This window comes from Phyllobates terribilis, unplaced genomic scaffold (assembly GCF_046119375.1).
Source record: "Phyllobates terribilis strain yellow unplaced genomic scaffold, ASM4611937v1 Scaffold_1__5_contigs__length_1240528914, whole genome shotgun sequence".
Lineage (NCBI taxonomy): Eukaryota > Metazoa > Chordata > Amphibia > Anura > Dendrobatidae > Phyllobates > Phyllobates terribilis.
In genome coordinates, this window is record NW_027362761.1 from 1,114,081,311 (window position 1) to 1,114,106,974 (window position 25,664).

Sequence of the window (25,664 nt, forward strand, 5' to 3'; positions counted from 1 at the left end):
TATTTAACGGTGGCGTCACGTGAAGCCCCAATGCAAAGTCTACACCAGGACCAGCAATCCTTCAAGAGTCTTTAATACTTGGGGGTCTCCAGATACTGGGGTCTCCAGACACTGGGGTCTCCAGAGTGCACCCACAATGCTGACGCCCCTGTACAACACCTCCCCCAGTTCTCCGCCGCTCTCAAGACCATTTCATTCTCAAGATTGATTGAGGTGTCAGAGGCCAGACCCTCACCCATCATACAGCCATGGGCCCCCAGTTACAACCCTTTATAAAGCAAGGCTCAAGCCCTTTTGATACACTGTGACATGGGTTTGGTGAAAAGACAACATGGCTCCTGCTCCTTTCAGCCTTGTGTAATCCCACCTTACCCTGCAGCTCTGTGTTGAAGAAAAAAAAAAACTAGCGAATGATCAAGTTACAATATCCTGCAAGTGCGAGCTCAGTGCCCCTATAGAGAGCGTATACGGCCACACATCTATATACAGATACTCCGCTTCCTGCCTGGCCTGACACAATAGAGGAAGCCTGTGTGAAAACTTCTCATCCACCCCAAGCAGAGAGCCTAGAAATGTGCCACCAGACATTACTAGGCCTCCCGACAACACACAGAGGCCTAAATGCCCTAAAAATCCATCCAGGCACAATTTTTGAAAACGGCTTTTTGTTGCCCATAGCAACCAATCACAGAGCAGCTTTCAATTTAACAAAACCTGTTTCCAAATTAAAGATGCGCTCTGATTGGTTGCTATGGGCAACAAAGACCATTTTACTGTTGAGTCGAGTCAAAGGAAAACAGCATTAAGTCATTTGGCTTAAAAGGATTGTCCATCTTTGGGGACAATTTTTTTTCCCTAAATTTATCTATTTTGGACTGAAAATCGTTTTTACAAAATGAGTTTCATTAAACAAAAAAAAAAGTGCCATTTACTTTCTATAGGCTATACAATTGGTTATTGGCTGCAGAAAAGCCGATCACAGACCACACCAAAGTTGAGCATGCAGGAAGATAAAAGAAAAAAACAGTGCTACATTTTTAATGACAGCCAACTGGAAAAGTGATTTTTCGCCTGATATACATGAATCTAAGTATATATAGAAAAAATAATAATTTGTCCCCAAAAGATGACAACCACTTTAAAGGTCTATTCCCATTTCATACATTGGTATATCCACAGGATAGGCCATAAATGTATCGTGCATGCAGGTCCCAACATCCGTTTCTAGGATGGGGCACAGTCGTGTGCATCAGAATTGTGACCACCTTTCCCCTGACAACAACGGAGTCCCAGAAATCGATGAGATTCGCATGGTGGGATATGTTCTACTACACATGTATAGCAAATCCATGTAGAGTGATTTAATGTACATGTAAAGGGGTTATCCAGGACCATTACATTTTTTCACTATGGGCCAAAGAACTAACAGGCTGGTTGTTGCTAACGACCTGCCTGTTGTGTCCGGCACCCATCTCCAGACGACTCCCGCCGACGTCACGTCGACAAAGCAGTGGCTTCTAATCTGTCGACGTCATGCTGACTTGACAGTGGGCTCCCCGCTGCTTAACTACATGGAGCCGGCTGTCAATTAGCGTGATGTCAGCAGTCACTAAAATGGTCCTGGACATCCACTTTAAGTACAGAGATATGTGCTGCCATGTGTGCTCCGCTATGATCCTCTAGAGCGGTCATTTCAGTAAGTGAGGAATAACACTTTTTCCGGTCATATGACTCGTATCCTAAATTTTTCCCACTTGCAACCTGCAGGCTCTCTCAAATTTTCAATTGTTTTTGTGCAAGTTGTTGGAGACTGGCGTCTATGTCATCTCCAAGACAGACATGAGGGATTCCTGCTCTCCTGTCTATGCAGCACGTGTTCAGAAGCAGCAGCAGTATGGAAGAAATCAAAGCAGTGCTGAGCAGTGTTACTGTGAATCCAGCTCTAGCAGGAGGTAAAACACTTAAACAATTACTTATTTTGTGAATCCCAATAATGGGTGAAGACCTCATCCTATCAGACAAGCTTACACAAAGCAATCCTTCCCATGCACAGTTAATAATCCTTAAAGCCATTAGGGGAACAGTATCTAGGATGCCCTACTACAAAGCAGTACATGAATGCTATAGAGGGAGGAGGGCAGACAAATTGCAATAATGATGCTGTCCAAGAGGATGCTGAGTGATTGAATTCAGAAATTGTAGGTCGTCATCAAATGAGATTAGAGACAGTTATCGGGATGATATCACTTGCTTAGGCATCAATCACAGCTAAATTATGTGTGTTCTCTGTACAAAGCTGCTCGGACCAGACAGGAGCCGCAATACTAACTTCATTACACACATTTATTTACTACTAGAGCTGACGATGATGGACCAAGAGTGTAATTAAAGAATTACGAGCTCATGTACATGTCAAGATGGAGAGATCGAGCATGGGGCTGCTACGCAACACAAAGACGACAATATTGACTACTGCCAGGTACGACCGGGACACATCTGAGATGGACAGTGACAAACTGGAAGTTGTAAAGGGCTTCAACCTACTCAGATCAATGATAACTCAAGATGTAGTGACGACTCCGGAAGTCAATAGAAGAATAGCTATGGGCAAAACAATGCAGTCACTTAGCAAGATCTTCAAATCGAGGAACATTTCACTGGCAATGAAGACACAGCTCGTACATTTTTTGGCGATTTCTGTTGTATCAATTTTGGAACAAATCAAGCTAAACATGTCACTCGAAGTAAGGATCGCCAAGCTACGACTTGCCTACTTTGGACACATCATACATAGAGAGCAGTCACTGGAGAAGGACATCATGGTCAGAAGAATAGAAGGAAAAAGATGAAGGGAAGACCAGCCACCTGACGGCTTGATACTGTCAAGATAACAGCGGAGAAGACCCTGGTGGTCCTATCTTGGCTTGCACAAAATTGATCTTCCTACAGTTTGTTTATCCGTCAAAACGCCATGGCTCGAGATCGAACTGAAGGCCATTAATTAATAATAACATGGCTTAAGTCAGGGACCTATGTACAGAGCAAATTTCCCCATGAAAAAATGATTCTAGGGATGCTAAAAAGTCCTTCTCCCAGAGGAAGAAAGCTGGCTCACTGCTTCCAGCTACAGGAGGTAGCTACCCTATTAGACAATGTAAGACCCTTTAACGAGCCTTGGCATATGACTTAGGACATTAACAAAACCAAAATCTTCTCTAAAAAGAGAAAGACCTTCACCTGCAAACAGATGTTTTGTGGTTCTTGCCAATCATCAGTGCCGAGTAAGGTATTGGTTGGATGGGTGAGAGGTCTAGTGAGCACCACTTCACCTCGAGAAGACCATCATGCTTGCATCTAGAGACTTATAGGAATGGAGATTATCTCTTTAAGCAATTAGGTCTGCATTTAAGTAATCTTGGGGGGTGAAGCAGCTCGTTAAGAAGAGAAGTTTTGTGAAACAGTTTTCCAGGATCGTAGGACAAGAAAAGCCAAATTCAGAGAACATTTAGCAGAACTAGAGACCGGGAAAAGTATTTGCTACGTACCGGATCTTTGAACTATCGTTATCAAACTTAAGTGTAGGAGTCGGTGTAAGGTCCTAGTTGGTCAGATTACTCCGATACTAATAATGTGTCATCCACACATGACGTGTGTCCAAAGGCATTAGTAGCACTCCATATTACCAGCTAAAGCCTGCAAATGGACCAACATGATAAAGTGGTGGTGAGAAGTTCTGGTGAAAGAAGTGGCTACAAAATTTCCCAAAACTTCACACAATTTTTAAAAGGGAGATTTTTACTAATCACATCACTGTGGGGGCTGTATAGGAAGTAGAACAATAACAATGATACTTATCTTCTAGCATCTAGCTGAGAAATCAAGCTTTAAAGTCACATTCAAATGAGCCTGGAAGTGCACTGGAGGCGTGTCACTGCATCAACACGCCCCCAATGCACATCCAGACTATTCTGCATGTGGCTTTAAAGGTCAATTTCCCATCGATAGCACATCGGATTACTACAAAACTGGTACAATTGTTATTGTTGCGCTGGGACCTCTACAGTCAGGGCGCTAGTTTCAGCAGTAATACTGTCCCGACAGGTTCCCTTTAAGAACTTTCGATATGCGAGTTGAAAAAAAAAAAAAAAACACAATATGAGGAGCAGCTTTAGCTTTTACCAACTGTTATAGGATATGAAACATTGTGAAACGTGCTGTGCCAATAGTCAGTCTTAATGGGACAAGCAGATGGCACGCATTCCCTGACAGAGCTTACTCATCACAAGTCATCTCGCTGCAGAACACAACCAAACACTTGGCTTGTATCTAGTGCTGCACGCCAAGCCAGGATACCACAGCAAACAGCAAAGCTGAAGGTTTCTGCTCACAATGGTTAATTGACGAGTAACTCTGGTAAGACTAAGTCATTTCATATCTTTACAGCCATTCTCCCCACGTTATATCTTCCATTAATGAATGAATAACTTATAACAGGTGCTCTGACATTATCAGTGGGACCTCACTGCTGGGACCCTGTTGATCACAAGAACAGGGGTGCCCGGTCTCTGGTGTGAATGAAGTAGTACCCCACTGTAGTCACTGTGTATGGGATCAGTGGTCACACATGCACGCTATCTCTGCTGTGCATCCATAGGAGAGAGCAGTGGTCACACCGGCCCAATAGCGCTTCATTCACATGGGACCCTCGATTTCATGATCAGTAGGTGCCCCAGTAATCGGACTCCAACTGTTCATATATTTAGCAACTATCCTGATAGCTTTTGGCTGGATAACTCTTAAGAGTTACTGCCATTTTATTCTGGTTTGGCATTTTGCCAAGTCATATGGCAAGGCTCGTTAAGGGGTTGATATTGGAAGTAGCAATCCTAAAAGTCAATAGGTGGTCCTAGAGTTCAAGTCCTCTTACCCTCTGAAGAGGCAATTTGCATATTTAATTTCACAGTGGAGCATTGCATTGCCTATAAGTCTCTTCACTCTGACATGCCACGCCTGGCATGTCACTCTCCACAAGGAGAAACATTACCGGATAAAAATTTTAACATGTCACATGGGTTTGGTGCCATGATCCCCCTTAATTTCACAAAAGGAAGGCGCAAAAGCATACAACTGGGCAATATGCCCCTTCCACTGTGCTCAGCATCGGGTAGACAAGTGTGCAGAGTAAGGGATTAAAAAAAAAATTGCACACTCAGCTGTTTTTAAAACTCCCATAAAATAGAATAGAAAAATACACACATGCCCGCGCCCACACATACACCTTTCTGGGAGTCCTTGTTCTGGAGAAACTTCAGGTTGAATAAAATAGAAATATTAAATAAAAAAAAAAACAACAATCCAAAATAATTGCCTCCGATCAGAGGGGGTCTTGCTGCTAAGACCCCTACTGACAGCTCTAAACACTGCCCTGATGTGCGCTGCTCTTGTGTGCAGCGTCTGGACATCATCCCTCTCCTGTGTGATTCATTACAGATAAAAGCATAATGGATCCCTTTGCATCTTTAATAAGATCTATCATGTTTCTGTGTTTTATGAACTTTTTTTGGGGGGGGAACACTATAGAGATAGTGAACTGATCCCAACGAGCTGAAAATGAAAATCAGACCGAAATCAGAGCAAACAAGCAACAGCCGCTGATACAGGGCAGAAAATGTATATTTCCAGGACATGAATCAGTTTTCCGGGGATAATCAGCAGTTATTAAAGTGAGTCCGACTGAGTTATAGTAACATAATCATCTGAAATATTGTAATGTTACATAACCGATCGCACCACGAGGGCCATATCAGACACGGAGCAGAACTAGAGGATGAGACACCGATACATTTATCACTTTAAAAACCAGAAGAGGTGGGTGATCCCGAGGACAGCGGGCGAGCAGGCAAAGAGGCCTTCATCTGTGCCGCATACACTGGCAGAAAACAACATTTATTCACCTACTCTGCCTGATAAGTCATACACCGCTCTGCTGTGTGGGTGCACCGCAGTATATAGAATATTACTGCCACTTGTTATATGACGGGAGGACGACTGCGTCTTATGCTCTTGCAAAAAGTGTACAAATGGCATATGCTCAATTATGAACAGTTACCAATGCAAGCACATTCCTTTTCAGGGGCACTGAAAACAATGACATTCAGTGTGAAGGCTTTATGTATCACCCTGACAATTTTATTATAAATAAGTAATATCAGGAAAAGTATTTGGACACCACAAGGAGCTCCACTGATTGCCATAGACCTCCTCGAACTCTATGCAAAGCCTTCAGCTCGGCGTCCCACCACCCCGCCGAGGCCTTCAGCTCGGCGCCCCACCACCCCGCCGAGGCCTTCAGCATCTGATCCTCAACCCAGTAGAGAACTGAAGCCATTAGACTCCTCCCGGTTATGCTGGATCATTCCCCATGATACTAGGCTACCAGAAAAAGAAGCAGCATACCATTCCAAGGCTCTTAGCCTGTCATGGCCCTCAATTGGGCCAAGAAGTGAGACTCCAGAGATGGGAACCAGGACTTCTATGAAGGCAAACCTGGCACTAAGCTCTTGATTATTAGAGGGAGAGTCATTTTGGTAAGCACTGACCATCCTCTTTAGTGGAAGAAATCAGCAAGCATGGGCTTTGCGATTGGTCCATAGTGCCCATAAACTTTTCTATCACCTTGTAACCAAGAAGTCTTTCAGCAAGTTACATAAGTCTTTTCCTACTTTATATCTCGTTTCCATCAAATTCTTACTCCCACTGCTCTAAGTGTACAGTTTGCGGGGTCAAGGCATCCCCGATAATCTTCCTGAAAGTTTGGAGCTTTATCTGGATCAAAAACTGTAAGAATGTCCTGGCTGCTAAGTGAAAGTCAGCTGTCAAGTACAACAAATGGTGGGGTCTAAGGAAGTGGCTGCGCCAAGACATTCTTCTAAGGAAGGGAGGGCGATTGCAAATATTCGACATTAACTCTTAAATGTAGCCATCCTTCCAGCTCAGGGTTAATTCTACTAGGCTTATATGACACTGAACAGTGTCCTGTGCCCTCAGATGCCATTCTCACCATTCTTGCTAAAAGTCAGGTAACAGAGATCCGGAGGAAAACACTGCCGAGTGAATGAAGCCTCAGTTTGTTTCTTGCACACTGGCCAGGACAGAGGAAACGCAGGACGAGGACTCTCAAAAGACGAAGTGCGGACCGGCATACAAACAGTAGCTTGTGAAGCTTTTCCTGATCCCATTTCCACCTCATTCCGGTCTATTTTCTCCCATAATGGCAGATTCCCCCATCCCCAGGTTGGCTCGTTTGCACAAACACGGACACTCATTCTTTACATGAACACTTATTTTTAGTAAAAGTAAATACAGGAAACCCAAGAAACTCAAAGGGAATCAGTCAGCAATCTCAACGTGCTTCTCTTAGCCAGTACACGTCTTCTCTGTGAAATCAGTGCGCTGCTCCTGGAAATAGTGCAATAAAAGGGTTATGCCAACCCCAGAAACACACACGTGACTACAACATGCAAGAGAAGGAGCAGCCATAGACGCCGAAGTTCTACAGAGATGGAGATAGCGATACAGAGAGACATATAGATACAGAGAGACAGAGAGACAGATATTTTAAGTGGACACCCCCTTTAAACCTGTTTGCCATCGTTCTCCGTCAGTGGTGTGCTTCCCACACAATCTGACACGCTCATTCCCACATTGTACTGTGTATTCCTCCTGTCAACGTACTAAGACTTGATCCACAATTGTTCTTATGCATTAACTAAATCAGGCCCTTTTTAATCCCTTAAAGGGCCAAGCAAATTTATATCTCATCCGCCACATAAAATTTGGAGATTTTTCTGCTTATTGGGAAGCTGTCTGCCCTTTTTTACAGTGGAAGTAGTGGTATGGCTGCATATGCGCTCCTCCTCCAATCCAAACCTTTCTTATAAGGATCCGATTTTCCAGCCAATAGAAATCTAGTGTAGAAGCCAAATAAAAATCAGGCTGAGTGCACTGGGGGCGTGTCATCTGGAGGAAGATGTCCACGTGCAGTGACACGCCCTCCGTGCACCTTCAGCCTGATTTGCATATGACTTCTATGCTAGATTTCCCATGACTGGCACTTCAGATCTCTGCAATTTTTTTTGTGTAACAGATAACTCTTTTTTAATTTGCATTAGTGCACCAATATGAGCTTCTGGGGGACGTGTTCGCGTTATGGTTTGAGCAACTTTAACTGCTTTTGTGCAACTATTTTAGAGCTGAAATTTTTCTTTAAAAGAAGCCTCAGGCAACTTCCATTGAAGTCTGTGGCAAGAGGGTCCTGTAGTACACGCAACCATGGACAGAAAACCCAACAATTTGCAACATTTGTGACTGTTGCAGCCGACATATCGCAATGTGACACCATAGGAAATAATTAGTTGCGATGTCACGATGCAACGCCACCATCTAAATTTCACTGTGTAGTCCGAGCCTTAAAGTGACACTATCAATATCTAACCCCAGTTTGTCCAGTACAGGCCAAGCACAAGTGGTCCTACTGGACCTGGCGCCGGGGACTATCTGACAACACACTTCTGTCACCCAACAACCTTATCCGTTGTGTTTTCCCGTCTTTCGGGAGCGTGTTAATTACCGTACATACTTTCTAACTTTCCCATGACTTTTCACAAATATTCTCCGAAAGGCAGATGTTCTTTTGGCGAACTCCATGACTTTAATCCTTCCTCCAGTCTGTAATTCTTGGATACAAACCAAGAGATCAATTAGGAAAATCGCTATGGATTATTGCAGCACAATTACACCTTAATAGAAGGTGACCCCCTATAATGCGGCCGGTAACTTCTCTCAGCTATTAAAGCGGTGAATATACTTTGTCCTTACAGGAAGGAGATCTACAACTTTCCAATATACATCTGCTTACTGTCAATGAATGAGAACATTAGTTTATAACCGGAGGCTGCAGAGACCTGATCACCGCTGATTACAACAGCCCCAGCCCCTGGTAAGCAAAAAAACACATCCTTTTGTCAAATGGGAGAAAAACAGAAGGCTACTTAATGGATCCGTTTTCCATAGACTTCAATGTAAAAAAGAAAAAAAAAACATCCAGTTGAAATCAGTTTTTTCAGGAGGATAAAAAAGGGGTGTCTGCACAACAACTTTATTGTCAATGGATTACTGGACATGTGAACATAGCCTTAGCCTAAGACAAGGCGAGAGACAACGAAATGGATTACTGCTTACCGGCAAAACAGAGAGGCTGCTTTTAGTTCACAGTGGGCAAGACATTGGACAATGGCAGGTGCAGCACATGCTGAGAAGTGAGGGAAAGGAAGTTCTAGCTCATATAGTGCTGGCAGAATACCAATGAAGAACAACTAGTCAATTTAAAGAGTGTATTGTAAGCTACAGAGTATGAGAATTGGGACTAAATATGTAGTAGCGGTGGCCAACCATGATTAAAGGAAAACGATCATACAATTCATGCTGCCCAAACCAAGATTACAGCCACGTATGTGCTGGGGACTATAGGGAGAGATGAGAGTGGTCAGGCACCACCGCCGGCAGGCTTCTCCACACCCCGCTCCAGTTGATTGACAGGTCTCTGCCTAAGAACAGACATGAGAGAGACCAGTGATCAGGGCAGTGTGGTGAGAAGCCGACCAGGGGGCAGCACCGGACTAGTCTCGTCTCGGATCTCCCTACTTGTCCCCGCTGGCTTCTCCACCATAGTTTTTTTTCTAAACCGCTTGGGCATTTCAGAGAAGAACATACCAGGCTGCAATGGTGCCTATGACTGTGAATCATGCCGCCCTCAGTTTGGCTTTTGCAGAAAGGTTCCCTTCAAAGCTTTGTAAAACCAACAGTATACACTGCACGTAAACTACAGAGAAAAGGGACCAAACCCCAGGGGGAAAACGTATAAAGTCATATTATAGATTTCCTTGGTCCTCGCTCCAATCATTGACAAAGGAATAGGGAAATCTTAACCTTCACATCAAACATTTGCTCCAGATTGAAGGTTTGGGGTCTTTGTGACGAATGGCTCCAGATAAGTGATGCCATCACAAGCGCTCACGTCCTTGTCACAGGTCCAACCTTGGAAAGACTCGGTGACTGTGAAAAGCAGGACGTCGCCTTCCTTTCCGGAGGTCAGACCGCACAAAGGACAAGCCCCGAGAACAAGGAGACCCTTCCATGTAAACGTCAGTAATTGTCGGAGGTGCCGCAGTCAATGTTCCCTCTGCTCAGGACTTCAGGAGCCAAGAAAGCCCAAATGCACAATATACTATATATCTATAGTAATGGGGCAGATTCATCAAACTAATCCAAGTGATCAGTATGGTGGCCACCCAGGGGCCTGCTCCAGCCGCCAGCACAATGCAGGGAGTGGGGAGCACGTCATCCGTTGGGACCCCCTATCGGAACTGCAAGAAATCTTCATTTTGCATTTACGCTGCTGTCAATATTGTACACAAAGGGATAATTATACTCCCCTATCTAGTGAGTCCATGGACAAAATAATGGAGAACAGCAAATTTTACACCTTCACTTACCCTCGTCCCTTCTCCAAGAACTGTCCAGTCTCAGAAGTAAGATAAGTGACTGTTCTGCTCCTACATTGGTTTGTTTTGGTCCAATTTGAGCATTTTGCTTAAATAAAAAGCTCCATATGGTAAATATGAGGGAAGAATAAGATCGGAACGAAATCCGACTGACATCCAGTACAGGAATGTATTATATATGGGGGAGGGGAGAAGATTTTAGCTGCGACTTCCTGTGCAGCAGAGACTGTGAAGGCCACTTCACTTCAGTAATGTGTGACATGCTAAATGCAGCAGAGCCCTGTGCACAGAGGTAGCAGAGCCCTGTGCACAGAGGTAGCAGAGCTCCTTAGTGCGGATCATAAGGCCTCCGCTACCTGTAGGACGGGCGCTGCCTCCAATCTCCTTGTTGAGCGCCGTACAAGTCGTTTAATTGGCTAAATAAAAAAGAAACTGCAGGTGCAAGTACAGTGAAGGCCCAATGCTCCACAATGCAGACATCTGCATGATGCCGAAAACTGTGGAAACGAATAGTGACCATGAAAGTAAAAAGACCAGCAATAAAGGGGGAAAAAAATTACCGGTAATACAGAAAGTGCAGAATGATGCAGATCTCATTCCCATCAGCACTAGCAGTGCGGTCGTCAGTCTCAGCACTTCTGTGCACCAGGCTTGTATGGCTCCGTGCCCCCTAGCCTTGTGTTGCCCCATGGGACTCATGTACAGCACCGTATTACTCAGATATGGCCCCACTGTGTTTTATACTTGGCACTGTCCACTATTGATCAACCCCTGGTCAACCACTTCAAGGCCCATTTTAAATAAAAACAATGTATATTCCCAGCTGCACAGAGGGCGCTGTTCCAGCTATGTAAGCAGCGATATTCCCAGGGGGTCACATGACAGTGTTGTGTAATGCGACCGCTGCAGCCCATCAGTATACAGTTAGAGAGAACATCCGCTCTGACAAAATAGTCAAGGCTGCAGCCACTGATAATAGCTGTGCAGAGGTGGCCGGTGTCCTAGGCAAGCTGTTTACTATAGAGCTTGTAAGCGCAGCTCTCTGAATCTTGGCTGGATCTTCCAAAGTCAGAGTCCATGCACTTCTCCCACCCTGCAGAGACAAAGCTTCCTCTGCTTGCAGCATGGGGGAGAGCAGAGCTCAGAGTAGATGTGCCACTTTGCTGCAGGTGTGAACTGGAACTGAAAGCAAGCAGGAGGCCAGGACAAAGAATGAAGATGATACATACAACCCCTTTCATGGCCATTAAAAACCACATAACCATGGAAGAAAAAAACAAGTGTTTCAGTGTAAGGCCACGACCTCACTATCCGTATTCGGTCAGTATTTTTTCTCAGGAGTGGGTGATAAATGCAGAATTGGTGTTCTTCTTTCTATTATACCTTTTCTCTGATTGTTCCTCACCTGGTTTTGGCTCCCACCCCTGAGAAAAAATACTGACCGAATACTGACCAAATACTGATAGTGGGGCCGTGGCCTAAGAGTCTCTCACTAAGAGGTAGTAGATGTTCCCCTATAAGCCACAACCATTAACCACTCATTTCCTGTAACTTCCTTTTTGGTAAAGCGTGCATACACTCAATTTGGGTTAATAGGTCCCAATTTCACAAACTTTAAAAACAAAAACTTTTCTTGAACATTTTATGGATCACTCAAGAGAAGTTGTATTTTAAAGTTTATCAAATTAGGACCTGCTAACCAAATAAGTGTGGTGTCCTCACCGTCCAGCAAGAACATGGGGAGCCATGACACTGAAGGCTTAGAAATACTGAGGGTCCTGCAGATCCTGATGTAATGATTGGTATTGATTATTGAGATACTCTGGTAACCCATCCTGGTGATTTCTAGCAGAATCATTGCTACTGTCGATATCTTCCATGCTCGGCCACAGAAATCAGTAAGAAATACATGGGTCAGAGGTTAATCGTAGACGGAGGGGCCAGGGTTTACCAAGCTTTCTGCTCCTGGGTCAGGAACACCAGGAAAACTTTAAAAAGTTTTTCAGTTCCTCTAGAGTTTTCAGGCACCGGTCCGATGACTCCCAGAGACGATCTGGCTGATCAATATGACATTTGAAACAGGAAACACAAAATTTAGTGTCAATTTTTAGATTAAAAGAGTAATCCGTCATTCCCAAACACAAAGCCGATTATAGTTGCCTTGTGCAGAAACAAGCACTGGACTGGCTGCTTTATAGGACGTCACTCAATGTGTGGGCTCAATCCATTGCTCATGCAGAACGCAGAAATAGCTACTCGTATCAAGAGATTTGCAGGTGTTGAAAGCCGAGAGATCGTCCAGTGACATGCCAGGTACGATGCCCTTTAGCCGATAGCTTTATAGAATATGCGTAAACTTAACTACAGTGTAAAGTTGTGAAACTTTGTAAAAAGATTACTTCTCTTCTAACTGATCTAGCTACAGTCCATATTGTAGGCCAGAGCTGCAATCACAATTCTACTGGACGGTACTGAAAACAGGAGCAGAAAATATACTCAGACAAGTTGCAAAAGCTGGAGATACACCTTCGATAACTGCCGGCTGAACCTGGCGATATTAGGGGCACGCAGACCGCCTAAAGGCAGCTTCATATATACAGCACTCACTGTAAGCACACAGGGTGTACACTGCAATCCTGGAAAAACAGGATTTTCATTGAAAACCACGAGAACCATTTACTAAACCACGAGAACCATTTACTATGAGGCCGACAGTCACCTGGACTCCATACGGCCTCCGTCCCGGTACAACGGCCATACAGTCACCTGGACTCCATACAGCCTCCGTCCCGGTACAACGGCCATACAGTCACCTGGACTCCATACGGCCTCCGTCCCGGTACAACGGCCATACAGTCACCTGGATTCCATACGGCCTCCGTCCCGGTACAACGGCCATACAGTCACCTGGACTCCATACGGCCTCCGTCCCGGTACAACGGCCATACAGTCACCTAGACTCCATACGGCCTCCGTCCCGGTACAACGGCCATACAGTCACCTAGACTCCATACGGCCTCCGTCCCGGTACAACGGCCATGCAGTCACCTAGACTCCATACGGCCTCCGTCCCGGTACAACGGCCATGCAGTCACCTGGACTCCATACGGCCTCCGTCCCGGTACAACGGCCATGCAGTCACCTGGACTCCATACGGCCTCCGTCCCGGTACAACGGCCATGCAGTCACCTGGACTCCATACGGCCTCCGTCCCGGTACAACGGCCATGCAGTCACCTGGACTCCATACGGCCTCCGTCCCGGTACAACGGCCATGCAGTCACCTGGACTCCATACGGCCTCCGTCCCGGTACAACGGCCATGCAGTCACCTGGACTCCATACGGCCTCCGTCCCGGTACAACGGCCATACAGTCACCTGGACTCCATACGGCCTCCGTCCCGGTACAACGGCCATACAGTCACCTGGACTCCATACGGCCTCCGTCCCGGTACAACGGCCATACAGTCACCTGGACTCCATACGGCCTCCGTCCCGGTACAACGGCCATACAGTCACCTGGACTCCATACGGCCTCCGTCCCGGTACAACGGCCATACAGTCACCTGGACTCCATACGGCCTCCGTCCCGGTACAACGGCCATACAGTCACCTGGACTCCATACGGCCTCCGTCCCGGTACAACGGCCATACAGTCACCTGGACTCCATACGGCCTCCGTCCCGGTACAACGGCCATACAGTCACCTGGACTCCATACGGCCTCCGTCCCGGTACAACGGCCATACAGTCACCTGGACTCCATACAGCCTCCGTCCCGGTACAACGGCCATACAGTCACTTGGACTCCATACGGCCTCCGTCCCGGTACAACGGCCATACAGTCACCTGGACTCCATTCGGCCTCCGTCCCGGTACAACGGCTATACAGTCACCTGGACTCCATTCAGCCTCCGTCCCGGTACAACGGCCATACAGTCATCTGGACTCCATACGGCCTCCGTCCCGGTACAACGGCCATACAGTCATCTGGACTCCATATGGCCTCCGTCCCGGTACAATGTCCATACAGCCACTTTGGGTCCTATCGGCCTCACAACACTGAATGGCTGTTTTTGGAAACCCCAATGGAAACCCTGGTGCAGTGCTCAGCAGAGACCACCATGTATTGTGTGACCCTGACCATAGCGTAAGGGGGCCCTACTTTTCCCTAATAGATTTTGGGGAAAAACAGATTGAGCATTTCCATTACAAGAGACCTAACCTTTTTGTTCTTAGGAAGAAAAGTCGCTGGCAGGTGTCTAACGCTGGCTGACTTCCCTCTCCCCGTGCAGGACACATGCACTCTCGGCTACAATGAGCATCCATGTATATGTGAGGGGAAGAGACAATCATGAGGGATTGCGTATTTGGCCCATAGCTGTGTGAAACGTACGGCCGGCATATAGGGGTAATCACTGGCACATAGGGAATCGAGCGGGGCCCTGTGCCATCACATCTACAGACACCTGCTGGCATGTGTGCACGATACCTTCAACTCACAAATGCGAGTCCCAACTCACCTCCCGAAGTGAGTAGAGCTGGATTACCCCCATAAGACACTTAACATTTTCCAAAACCCACACTGGATCCAACAAATAGGAAAACACCTTGACATTTATTTTTTTACGGTCTACCTTTGGCTGCACTGTGTGAACGACGCCTGATACATTTCCTACACTGAGCAAAGCGCAAGCCCTCTGTAGCCACTTAAGCAGGAGATAAATCTAGGGTCGCTTTTGGGCAAATTTTTGGCAGAATTGAGAATGCAGCTCTGCAGCATAATCCAGGCTGCACCTGAAGATTAGCACCGCATAGGTAATGCGATATATTTACAAAGTGGCTCAAATATTTACGTACATGGCTTCTATATGTAAACTGTCAGAAGCCGTGAGCAAATACCCTGCAGGTAATCCCATTTTCCCATGGCGGATGGCAGCGCCGGGTCCAGACGCTCAGCACTTTCCCTGTGAAACCTAATCATTCGCCTCTGTCTCTCCGCCTGCTTCTTCCTCATTCCACCAGGAGGATGCTGACAATTACAGCACCGATGACAAAGGGGATGCCTAAGAAGGAGGAATCCTGCACACAGGGAGCCTGGGAACACCCGCTCGGCTGTCAGGGAGCCCCCATCATCCATCCCCTCCCTCTCGTATGCCGCTCCAGCACTCAGTATGTGCAGCAGTTTGCTGAATACCGCAATGCTGCTGCGTTCCTCTATGCAGTGTCCCCTACAGACGTTCTGCCATCGAGGTGCAGCCTAATAACACAGACGCTGCATCGTTCAATCATCAAGGAGAAAAAATGGGAAAATCCATTAATACAGCAGGAGGTTTCCAGGAAGAGCAAGAAAATCAGAAATACTGAGCGGGGGCAGAAGAGCCATGCCGCACTCACAGCGCCACGGCCCCCTGATGATCAGGAGACCACCGAATGCACCTTTATTAGGAGGGAGAGCATTAAAATCTGATCTGTACAGGAGATTCCATTACACCGGCCCAAACATAGCAGCCTCGTCCTATTAGTGCTCCCATGGCACATTAGTAAAAATAAAGACGGCCACATCGGGGAGGGGGGGGGGGGGGGGGGGATCATTAGGATTGGGGGGGGAGGGGGATTAATGATTTTACCCGGGGGAGCACAGTACACAGACTCGCACCATCGGCGGACGCCACATGGACATGGCTGGTGGCAGGGTCACATACCAACAAGGGCCCGGGGTACGTAGGGGCAGATATTCATTCCAGATGTGTGTGTATTGGAGACAGGTGCCTGATCTAGGCTTTGGGCACATTGGTGTTGCAGCCCTTTCCTCCCCGCATATATATAGGGGTCAAATACTCACAGGTGTATATATTGAGGACAGATACCACCACTACCCTTGTGGGATCCACTTTACCCCATGTGCATGAGGACAGATAACCGAAAATGGGCCACTCACACTATAATGTGGGGTCACGTCCCCTCGGCCAGGAGGACATTGGGGTCAGCCCCCCGAGGTCCCGTATATATGAGGTCACGTCCCCTCGGCCCAGAGGACATTGGGGGTCAGCCTCCCCGAGGTCCCGTATATGTGAACTACTCACAGCTGTCTATGTGCGGGGTCAGACGCCATTATGTCCACATCTATCTCTGGCATAGCTGAGCCACTCTTACAGATTTCTGTCCAATCCAACTAACAGCAACTTAAATCTGTTTCTCTATAAACATCCTAGGAAATCCGTCAGGACGATTCTTGTCCAATCACAATGGCGGCATCAGCCCGATATAGGGCGACCATGAGAAAAAAGTCTGAGGGGGCAATCACCAATGTCATCCTCTGTCAAATCAATCTGATTGGTGACAAAATCTGCCCAAAACTGGAGATACTAGTCTCCATCGCATAAATATACGGTTCCAGGGGAGAAGACGCTACCAGACCCCATATTGGGGTCCCCATAGTGGGCGCACATCTGTAGTATCCGATCTCCTATAGTTCTCTGTGACTAAAAGATTCAATCGCCCCATTGACCGCGGCAGAGCTGGACCTACAGCCCACCAGGGCCCATACCCTGCACATAGAACCAGTTCTGGGGTCCCCACTGGATTGGGGGCAGCAGGAAGCCCCCACAGACCAGGCCCCCAACACGAGGAAAGTCCGGCCCATCGCTGGGATACAGGTAATGGAGGGTCTGGAGGGCACTGCCAGTCTGGGACCACCACACAGGGCTGTGCCAGGCTCCTGCCCTCCCACCATCAGCACCTGCTCCCTGCCCAGAAAGGAGGCTCCGACCCCGACTACAGAGGAGGAAGCCGGCCCGCTCACCTGCCAGCAGCTCCGGGGTATCCCGCCTCCTCCGCGCACCGTCCGCCTCACACAGCGTGCACACCGAGGCCGGGGGCAGCAGCAGCAGGACAGCGATGAGCAGCGCCAGGCACACACCGGGAAACTGCCTCCAAGCCCCGGGAGCAGCCCCATGCAGCTTCCTCCTGCCTGCCGCATCCCAGCTCCTCATGACTGCAGCCCGTGTAGCCGCCGCTTGGGTCATCACATCTCGAGCACCGGGAACAACTCCGCTCTCACACACGCACACCCGCCGCCGCTGCCAGCACCGCGCTCGTACTCCTGGCTTTCCCACACGAACGCGCCCACACACACGTCAGCAGGAGGGGCGGGGACACCGCAGTATGTGGGCGGGGAGCATGATGTTAGAATGCAAATACATAGGAGGGGCGCTCACTGGGAGTGGGCGGGGCTTATACGAGTTACTGACTGCTTGGCTGAAGGGCGTTGGAAGAGCTAGCTGAAAGAGGCGGGGTTACTGGGGCAAAGGGCGGGGCTACTGAGGCTGCCAGCCAGAGAACTCTGCCATTGCCTCAGTCACTGGAGCTGGAGGTCGGGGGCGGCAGCGCTGATGTGACGCTCCTGCGGTTGAGTAATAGCAGGGGGAGGAGGAGAGGTGTGAGAGGAAACATGGGCGGCTCCAACCTGAAACTAAACCCTCAAAGACTGAGAAGTTCTTGTACCGGGACTTTACACAAACCGCAAGCACTGGGGGTGAGAGAGAGGTGCACGGAGCAGCGGCAGTGCCCTCACACCACTGCCAGGCAGTGCCTGCTTGAGGTAACCAGTCCCAGTACCTCCACATCAGTGCCAGTCACTGTGCCCCACATTCCAGGATAGTCACAGTACCTCCACATCAGTGCCAGTCACTGTGCCCCACATTCCAGGATAGTCACAGTGCCTCCACATCAGTGCCCGTCACTTTGCCCCACATTCCAGGATAGTCACAGTACCTCCACATCAGTGTCAGTCACTGTGCCCCACATTCCAGGATAGTCACAGTACCTCCACATCAGTGCCAGTCACAGTACCTCCACATCAGTGCCAGTCACTGTGCCCCACATTCCAGGATAGTCACAGTACCTCCACATCAGTGCCAGTCACAGTACCTCCACATCAGTGCCAGTCACTGTGCCCCACATTCCAGGATAGTCACAGTACCTCCACATCAGTGTCAGTCACTGTGCCCCACATTCCAGGATAGTCACAGTACCTCCACATCAGTGTCAGTCACTGTGCCCCACATTCCAGGATAGTCACAGTACCTCCACATCAGTGCCAGTCACTGTGCCCCACATTCCAGGATAGTCACAGTACCTCCACATCAGTGCCCGTCACTTTGCCCCACATTCCAGGATAGTCACAGTACCTCCACATCAGTGTCAGTCACTGTGCCCCACATTCCAGGATAGTCACAGTACCTCCACATCAGTGTCAGTCACTGTGCCCCACATTCCAGGATAGTCACAGTACCTCCACATCAGTGTCAGTCACTGTGCCCCACATTCCAGGATAGTCACAGTACCTCCACATCAGTGCCAGTCACTGTGCCCCACATTCCAGGATAGTCACAGTACCTCCACATCAGTGCCCGTCACTTTGCCCCACATTCCAGGATAGTCACAGTACCTCCACATCAGTGTCAGTCACTGTGCCCCACATTCCAGGATAGTCACAGTACCTCCACATCAGTGTCAGTCACTGTGCCCCACATTCCAGGATAGTCACAGTACCTCCACATCAGTGTCAGTCACTGTGCCCCACATTCCAGGATAGTCACAGTACCTCCACATCAGTGCCCGTCACTGTGCCCCACATTCCAGGATAGTCACAGTACCTCCACATCAGTGCCCGTCACTGTGCCCCACATTCCAGGATAGTCACAGTACCTCCACATCAGTGCCAGTCACTGTGCCCCACATTCCAGGATAGTCACAGTACCTCCACATCAGTGCCCGTCACTGTGCCCCACATTCCAGGATAGTCACAGTACCTCCACATCCGTGTCAGTCACTGTGCCCCACATTCCAGGATAGTCACAGTACCTCCACATCAGTGCCAGTCACAGTACCTCCACATCAGTGCCAGTCACAGTACCTCCACATCAGTGCCAGTCACTGTGCCCCACATTCCAGGATAGTCACAGTATCTCCACGTCAGTGCCAGTCACAGCGCCCCTCATTTTAAGACAGAGTACCTCCATGTCAGTGCCAGGACAGTCACGTTGCCGCCACATCAATGCCAGTCACTGTGTCTCACATTCCGGGACAGTCACAGTACCCCCACATCAGTGCCAGTCACTGTGTCCCACATTCCAGGACAGTCACAGTACCTCCACATCAGTGCCAGTCACTGTGTCCCACATTCCAGGATAGTCACAGTACCTCTACCAGTACCACAGTACATTCCAGGACAGTCACTGTATCCCACATTCCAGGACAGTCACAGTACCTCTACCAGTACCACAGTACATTCCAGGACAGTCACTGTGTCCCACATTCCAGGACAGTCACAGTACCTCCACATCAGTGCCAGTCACAGTACCTCCACATCAGTGCCAGTCACAGTACCTCCACATCAGTGCCAGTCACTGTGCCCCACATTCCAGGATAGTCACAGTATCTCCACGTCAGTGCCAGTCACAGCGCCCCTCATTTTAAGACAGAGTACCTCCATGTCAGTGCCAGGACAGTCACGTTGCCGCCACATCAATGCCAGTCACTGTGTCTCACATTCCGGGACAGTCACAGTACCCCCACATCAGTGCCAGTCACTGTGTCCCACATTCCAGGACAGTCACAGTACCTCCACATCAGTGCCAGTCACTGTGTCCCACATTCCAGGACAGTCACAGTACCTCTACCAGTACCACAGTACATTCCAGGACAGTCACTGTATCCCACATTCCAGGACAGTCACAGTACCTCTACCAGTACCACAGTACATACCAGGACAGTCACTGTGTCCCACATTCCAGGACAGTCACAGTACCGCCACATCAGTGCCAGTCAAAGCGCCCCTCATTCCAAGACAGTCTGAGTACCTCCACGTCAGTGCCAGTCACATTACCTCCACATCAGTGCCAGTTACTGTGTCCCACATTCCAGGACAGTCACAGGACCTCCACATCAGTGCCAGTCACTGTTACTCACATTCCAGGACAGTCACAGTACCTCCACATCAGTGACAGTCACAGTACCCCACATTCCAGGACAGTCACAGTACCTCCACATTAGTGTCAGTCATAATACCCCTCATTCCAGGACAGTCACAGTACCTCCACATCAGTGCCAGTCACAGTACCTCCACATCAGTGCCAGTCACAGTACCTCCACATCAGTGCCAGTCACTGTGCCCCACATTCCCTTACAGTCACAGTATGTCCACATTCAAGGACAGTCACAGTACCTCCACATGTGTGCCTGTCACAGTGCCCCTCATTCCAGCATAATCACAGTACCTCCACAAGATCGCTGTTGGTCTAAGCACCAAACCTAAAACGAAAAACGGTAGGAAATGCTACTGCACTAAGCAACTGAGCAAGATTGGTCAAAAGAAGCTCCAACAAAACAAAAAGCATGTGAAACTTGTGGGCTAATGCAAGGATGTGACCTCTGGTGACCTCATTGAATAGTATCTACTAATTGATATCCAGAGTGACTTCATTAGTTCATATCTAGTCTGGGCTTACTTCTGAATGAAGGGGTGAAGTTCTGAGAAATAATTGGGATAAAAGAACTGTGGCTGAACGTGTTGGCAGCCTTGAAATTATTCCAGAAAATGAAGCATTTCTACCAGAAAATTATTTACACAAGTTTTGTTATACCCATGTTTATTTCCTTTGTGTGTATGTACTGGAACAACACCAAAAAAAACAGAAAAAAGACAAATTGGACAGAACAAAAACCCCAAAAATGGGCCGGACAAAATTGTTGGCACCCTCAATTTAATATTTGGTTGCATACCCTTTGGAAAAAATAACTGCAATCAATCGCTTCCTATAACCATCATCAAGATTCTTACACCTTTCAACTGGAATTTTTGATCACTCTTCTTTTTCAAACAGCTCCACGTTGCTCATATTTGGAGGCGCCTTCTCCCAACAACAATTTTCTCTCCACAGGTGTTCAATGGGATTTAGATTCGGACTCATTACTGATACTTCAGATCTCTCCAGTGCTTTGTTTCCATCCATTCTGGGTGCTTCTTGAAGTGTGTTTGGGGTCATTGTCCTGCTGGAAGACCCATGACCTAGGACGCAAACCCAGCTTTTTGAAATTGGGCAATACGTTGCTTCCCAAAATCCTTTGGTAATCTTCAGATTTCATGATGCCTTGCACACAGTCCAGGCACCCAGTGCCAGAGGCAGCAGAATGACCCCAAAACATTTTTGAACCTCCACCATATCTGCCTGCAGGTACTGTGTTCTTTTCTTTGTAGGCCTCATTCTATTTTCAGTAAACAGTAGAATGATGTGTTTTACCAAAAAATTCTATCTTGGTCTCATCTGTCTACAAGACGCTTTCCCTGAAGGATTTTGACTTACATACATTTTGGCAAACTACAGTCTAGCTTTTTTATGTCTCTGTGTCAGCAGTGAAGTCCTCCTAAGTCTCCTCCTGCCATAGTGTTTCATTTCATTCAAATGTCGACAGATAGGTCGTGCTGACACTCATGCACACGGAGACTGCAAGACAGCTTGAATTTCTTTGGAACATGATTGGGGCTGCTTTCGACTATTCTGTGTTTCAACCTTTCATCAATTTTTCTTTGCCATCCACATCCAGGAAGATTAGCTACAGTGCCATGGATTGGAAACATCTTGATTTATGTTGCACACCATGGACAAAGGAACATCAAGATCTCTGGGTCAAAGGAACATCAAGATCTCTTGAGTACCAAATTTATTGAACTATATCAACAATCTCAGGGTTACAAGTCCTCTTTCAATGTTCAGGGAGATATTGACTATGGAGTTGCTCCCTTCAAGGGGCATAACTATAGTAGGTGCAGGGGTTGCAGTCACTCGCGGGCAGTAAGGTCTAAGGGGCTCAAACAATCCCTGTCGTCCATCTGAGAAGACCAATTCTGTTACAGACCAGTGATAGGGGCCCTATTGGAGATTTTGCATTGGTGTCCACGAGTTTCAACTTAAGCCACTCACCATAGTTTCCTTACTTGGATGATTAGGGGCATTGTCAAGAAACCAAAACAGAGTAGGACCTTCCCCAGACTACTGGTCCGAAATTGCAAACACGTTTTTTCAATGCATGTGTAACGTGGCGCAGGGCGGTAGCCGTGGGAGAGGTACTCGACTCTTATACCCCGTTACATGAAGGTAGGAGTCCTGGCTCGGTGTGTGGACTTGTGTTGTGGGGGTGCTACACCCTTGTAGGCCACATGTAACTGGTGACATTGGTTTGCCCAGCTCAATACTACAGTCCAGTTTGTAAGAGTCCTATGCTCAACTCGCGTTTCCGCGTCCTTTTCCTCTTAGGGGAGCTACTTACATTATGGCGGTTACTTATCTTATCTGTCTCTGACGCTCTGGAACTCCCGCCCGGGGCACTCTCTTTACCTTACGTACTCTGTCCTGTCTAGGAGTTATAAACTCTGGGCCACACTGAAAGGCGTCTTGTTCTTCAAGGGGGAAACGCGGGTCATATGTCCATCTCCTTACACATGGGTCCAGACTATACTATGTAAAACCTGCTCCACCATATTAGTCTTCATTCTATACAATCAGGAAGTAACAGTTCTCCTGGCAAAAGCTGATAACGCCAGATTTATCCATCAGACCAGCAAATTCCTAGTGACAGAGATCATATCTACTGCCCCTGTCCTTTAAAGGAGTACCCCCATTTTAGCCATTCATTGAAGTGGCATTCTGTATTGAAAGTTACTAAGCACCTTATTATGACCTACAGCATTTATATTTTACATATTTTTGCCACTGTATAAAAATTGCAGATGTGTGCATAACTCTTCACTGGTGCTGATCTCTGCTGATAGAGATGGTAAAGATCAGCTCTGGGTTAACACTGTGGTCTTCAGACTAGGCTCAGGAGCTCACACAAAAAAACAGCAAATACCGGCTGTGTAACACAGACAGCATCCTACTGTAACAGCAGGAACCAGAGATTGCTTCAATTGCTGGTGAGCAACCATTTAAATGCCATTGTCAGTCACTGACGGGCATTTCTATGACATGATTGCCAGTGATCATGGGGTGCAGATGCGCTACTTGACGCCATGGGCCTGCTGAAAAGTTTGCTTTGCCTGCCATCTTAATCCTTCTGTGAAGCTCAACCTGTAGCTGGGCTTATTTTTGCACTGTGCGATTTATACATCTACTTTCAGTTATTTGGGTATTTTTCTTGTTCTTGTTTTCTCTCTGTTTAATGGCCTTGTGTGAACATGCATTTACATTTTGCATGCACATCAACTTACGTTTCAGTTCAGACCTTCAGGTTTTTTCTTTGCAGTCAGTATGCTTTAGTGCATATAAAAGGGTGTGGCCGCCCTTTGTCTGGGCTGAGACGCTCATTTTGCCTCGGTTTTATGCTTACACTAGGGATCAGTCTCTCTGCCCTTGTCCATATGTATGTCACTTGACAAATGGTAAGGTTTTTAATATTACAGTTAGGACTGTCCCATAAGGGTTGCCTTGAAGTGGCGGGATGGCTTTCACATTATTTTGATCAAAATTATGTTAACTAAATACCCTTTTATTATTTATTATTATTTTTGCACTGTGCGATTTATACATCTACTTTCAGTTATTTGGGTATTTTTCTTGTTCTTGTTTTCTCTCTGTTTAATGGCTGTAATGCACACGCCCCGACTGACTGTGCACCAGGGAGGAACCGAGCAGAGGGACCAGGGTCTACTCCAGGTCAGACTCCGGACACGGCTGTTGACCCACACCGGGGAATACAGGAACAGGCAGACTAGAGCACAGGCTGGGTAGGGTCCAGTACAGACTGGGAGACAAATTCGGAGCCGCAGATGCGGTAAACAAACAGAGCAAAGCGAAACCGCAGACGCGGTAGTCAAGGCCGAGCAGAACCGCAGACGCGGTAGACAAGGCAGAGCAGAGCAGAACCGCAGACGCGGTAGACAAGGCAGAGCACAGCAGAACCGCAGACGCGGTGGACAGGGCCGAGCAGAGCGAAACCGCAGACGCGGTGGAGAGGGCCGAGCAAAGCGAAACCGCAGACGCGATGGAGAGGGCCGAGCAAAGCGAAACCGCAGACGCGGTGGAGAGGGCCGAGCAAAGCGAAACCGCAGACGCGGTGGAGAGGGCCGAGCAAAGCGAAACCGCAGACGCGGTGGAGAGGGCCGAGCAAAGCGAAACCGCAGACGCGGTGGAGAGGGCCGAGCAAAGCGAAACCGCAGACGCGGTGGAGAGGGCCGTGCAAAGCGAAACCGCAGACGCGGTGGACAGGGCCGAGCAAAGCAAAACCGCAGACGCGGTGGACAGGGCCGAGCAAAGCAAAACCGCAGACGCGGTGGACAGGGCCGAGCAAAGCAAAACCGCAGACGCGGTGGACAGGGCTGAGCAGGCAAGAACCGCCAAAGCGGCAAACAAGGCAGAGCGGAGGGGACAGGGCTCTGTTCACACGGAGCAGACTGGAAGGGAAAGGCAGAACCAGGTACACACAGGATACTTGCAATGAAGTAGCAAGTGGACTCTAAACTCACAAACGGGAGTACAGAGACAACGAGTAGGAGATAGGTACGGAATCAGATTCTGCAAGAAAAGGGAAGGTACGGACATGGAGAAAAACAGGTAACAGGCTAGGAGAGTATACTGTCAAGAACAGGCAAGATACAGGAACAGGTCTAGGTATGCGGCCCCTAGAAGGCGGAAAGAACAGGCTAGGAGCGTGTTCACACGGGCCTGGAAATACAGCCTCCAGGATAGGCAGAAGACAACAGGCTAGAGAGCGTGTACAGACTGCAGGTTAGCGTACACAGGTAGGACACAGTACAGACACGGGAACAGATACTGCAAGACAGGTAACATACACAGGACCTGGCATGTCAGAGACAAGAAGCCAACTGACAGGGCAAGATGCTCAGGCATGGGTTAATTGGAGCAGCTGGTTTAAATACCAGGTGACAGACAGCAATAGGCTGAGGACGCACAAGGGGTGTGCCTGCAGCAGGTACAAAAAGCAGGAAGTGATCGGGCGCCGCCCTTAAGCAGCAGAAACGGAAGCAAACAGACAGCATGGAGGGAAGCCAGAGAGACATTCTGGATTGGAGATCAAGTGCG

At 48.0% G+C, this 25,664-nt stretch overlaps 1 protein-coding gene across 2 annotated transcripts in view; it reads right to left on the reverse strand.

Annotated features, from left to right (window-relative positions):
• STIM2 (stromal interaction molecule 2) overlaps nucleotides 1-17,723 on the reverse strand; it is a 112,851-nt gene extending 95,128 nt beyond the window's left edge. For both annotated transcript variants that reach the window (XM_073646391.1, XM_073646382.1), the window contains exon 1: nucleotides 17,366-17,723. In XM_073646391.1, the coding sequence (XP_073502492.1) occupies nucleotides 17,366-17,588 (223 nt within the window). In that variant the 5' untranslated portion in view covers nucleotides 17,589-17,723. The remainder of the gene's footprint in view (nucleotides 1-17,365) is intronic.
• Between the last annotated feature and the right edge of the window lie 7,941 nt (nucleotides 17,724-25,664).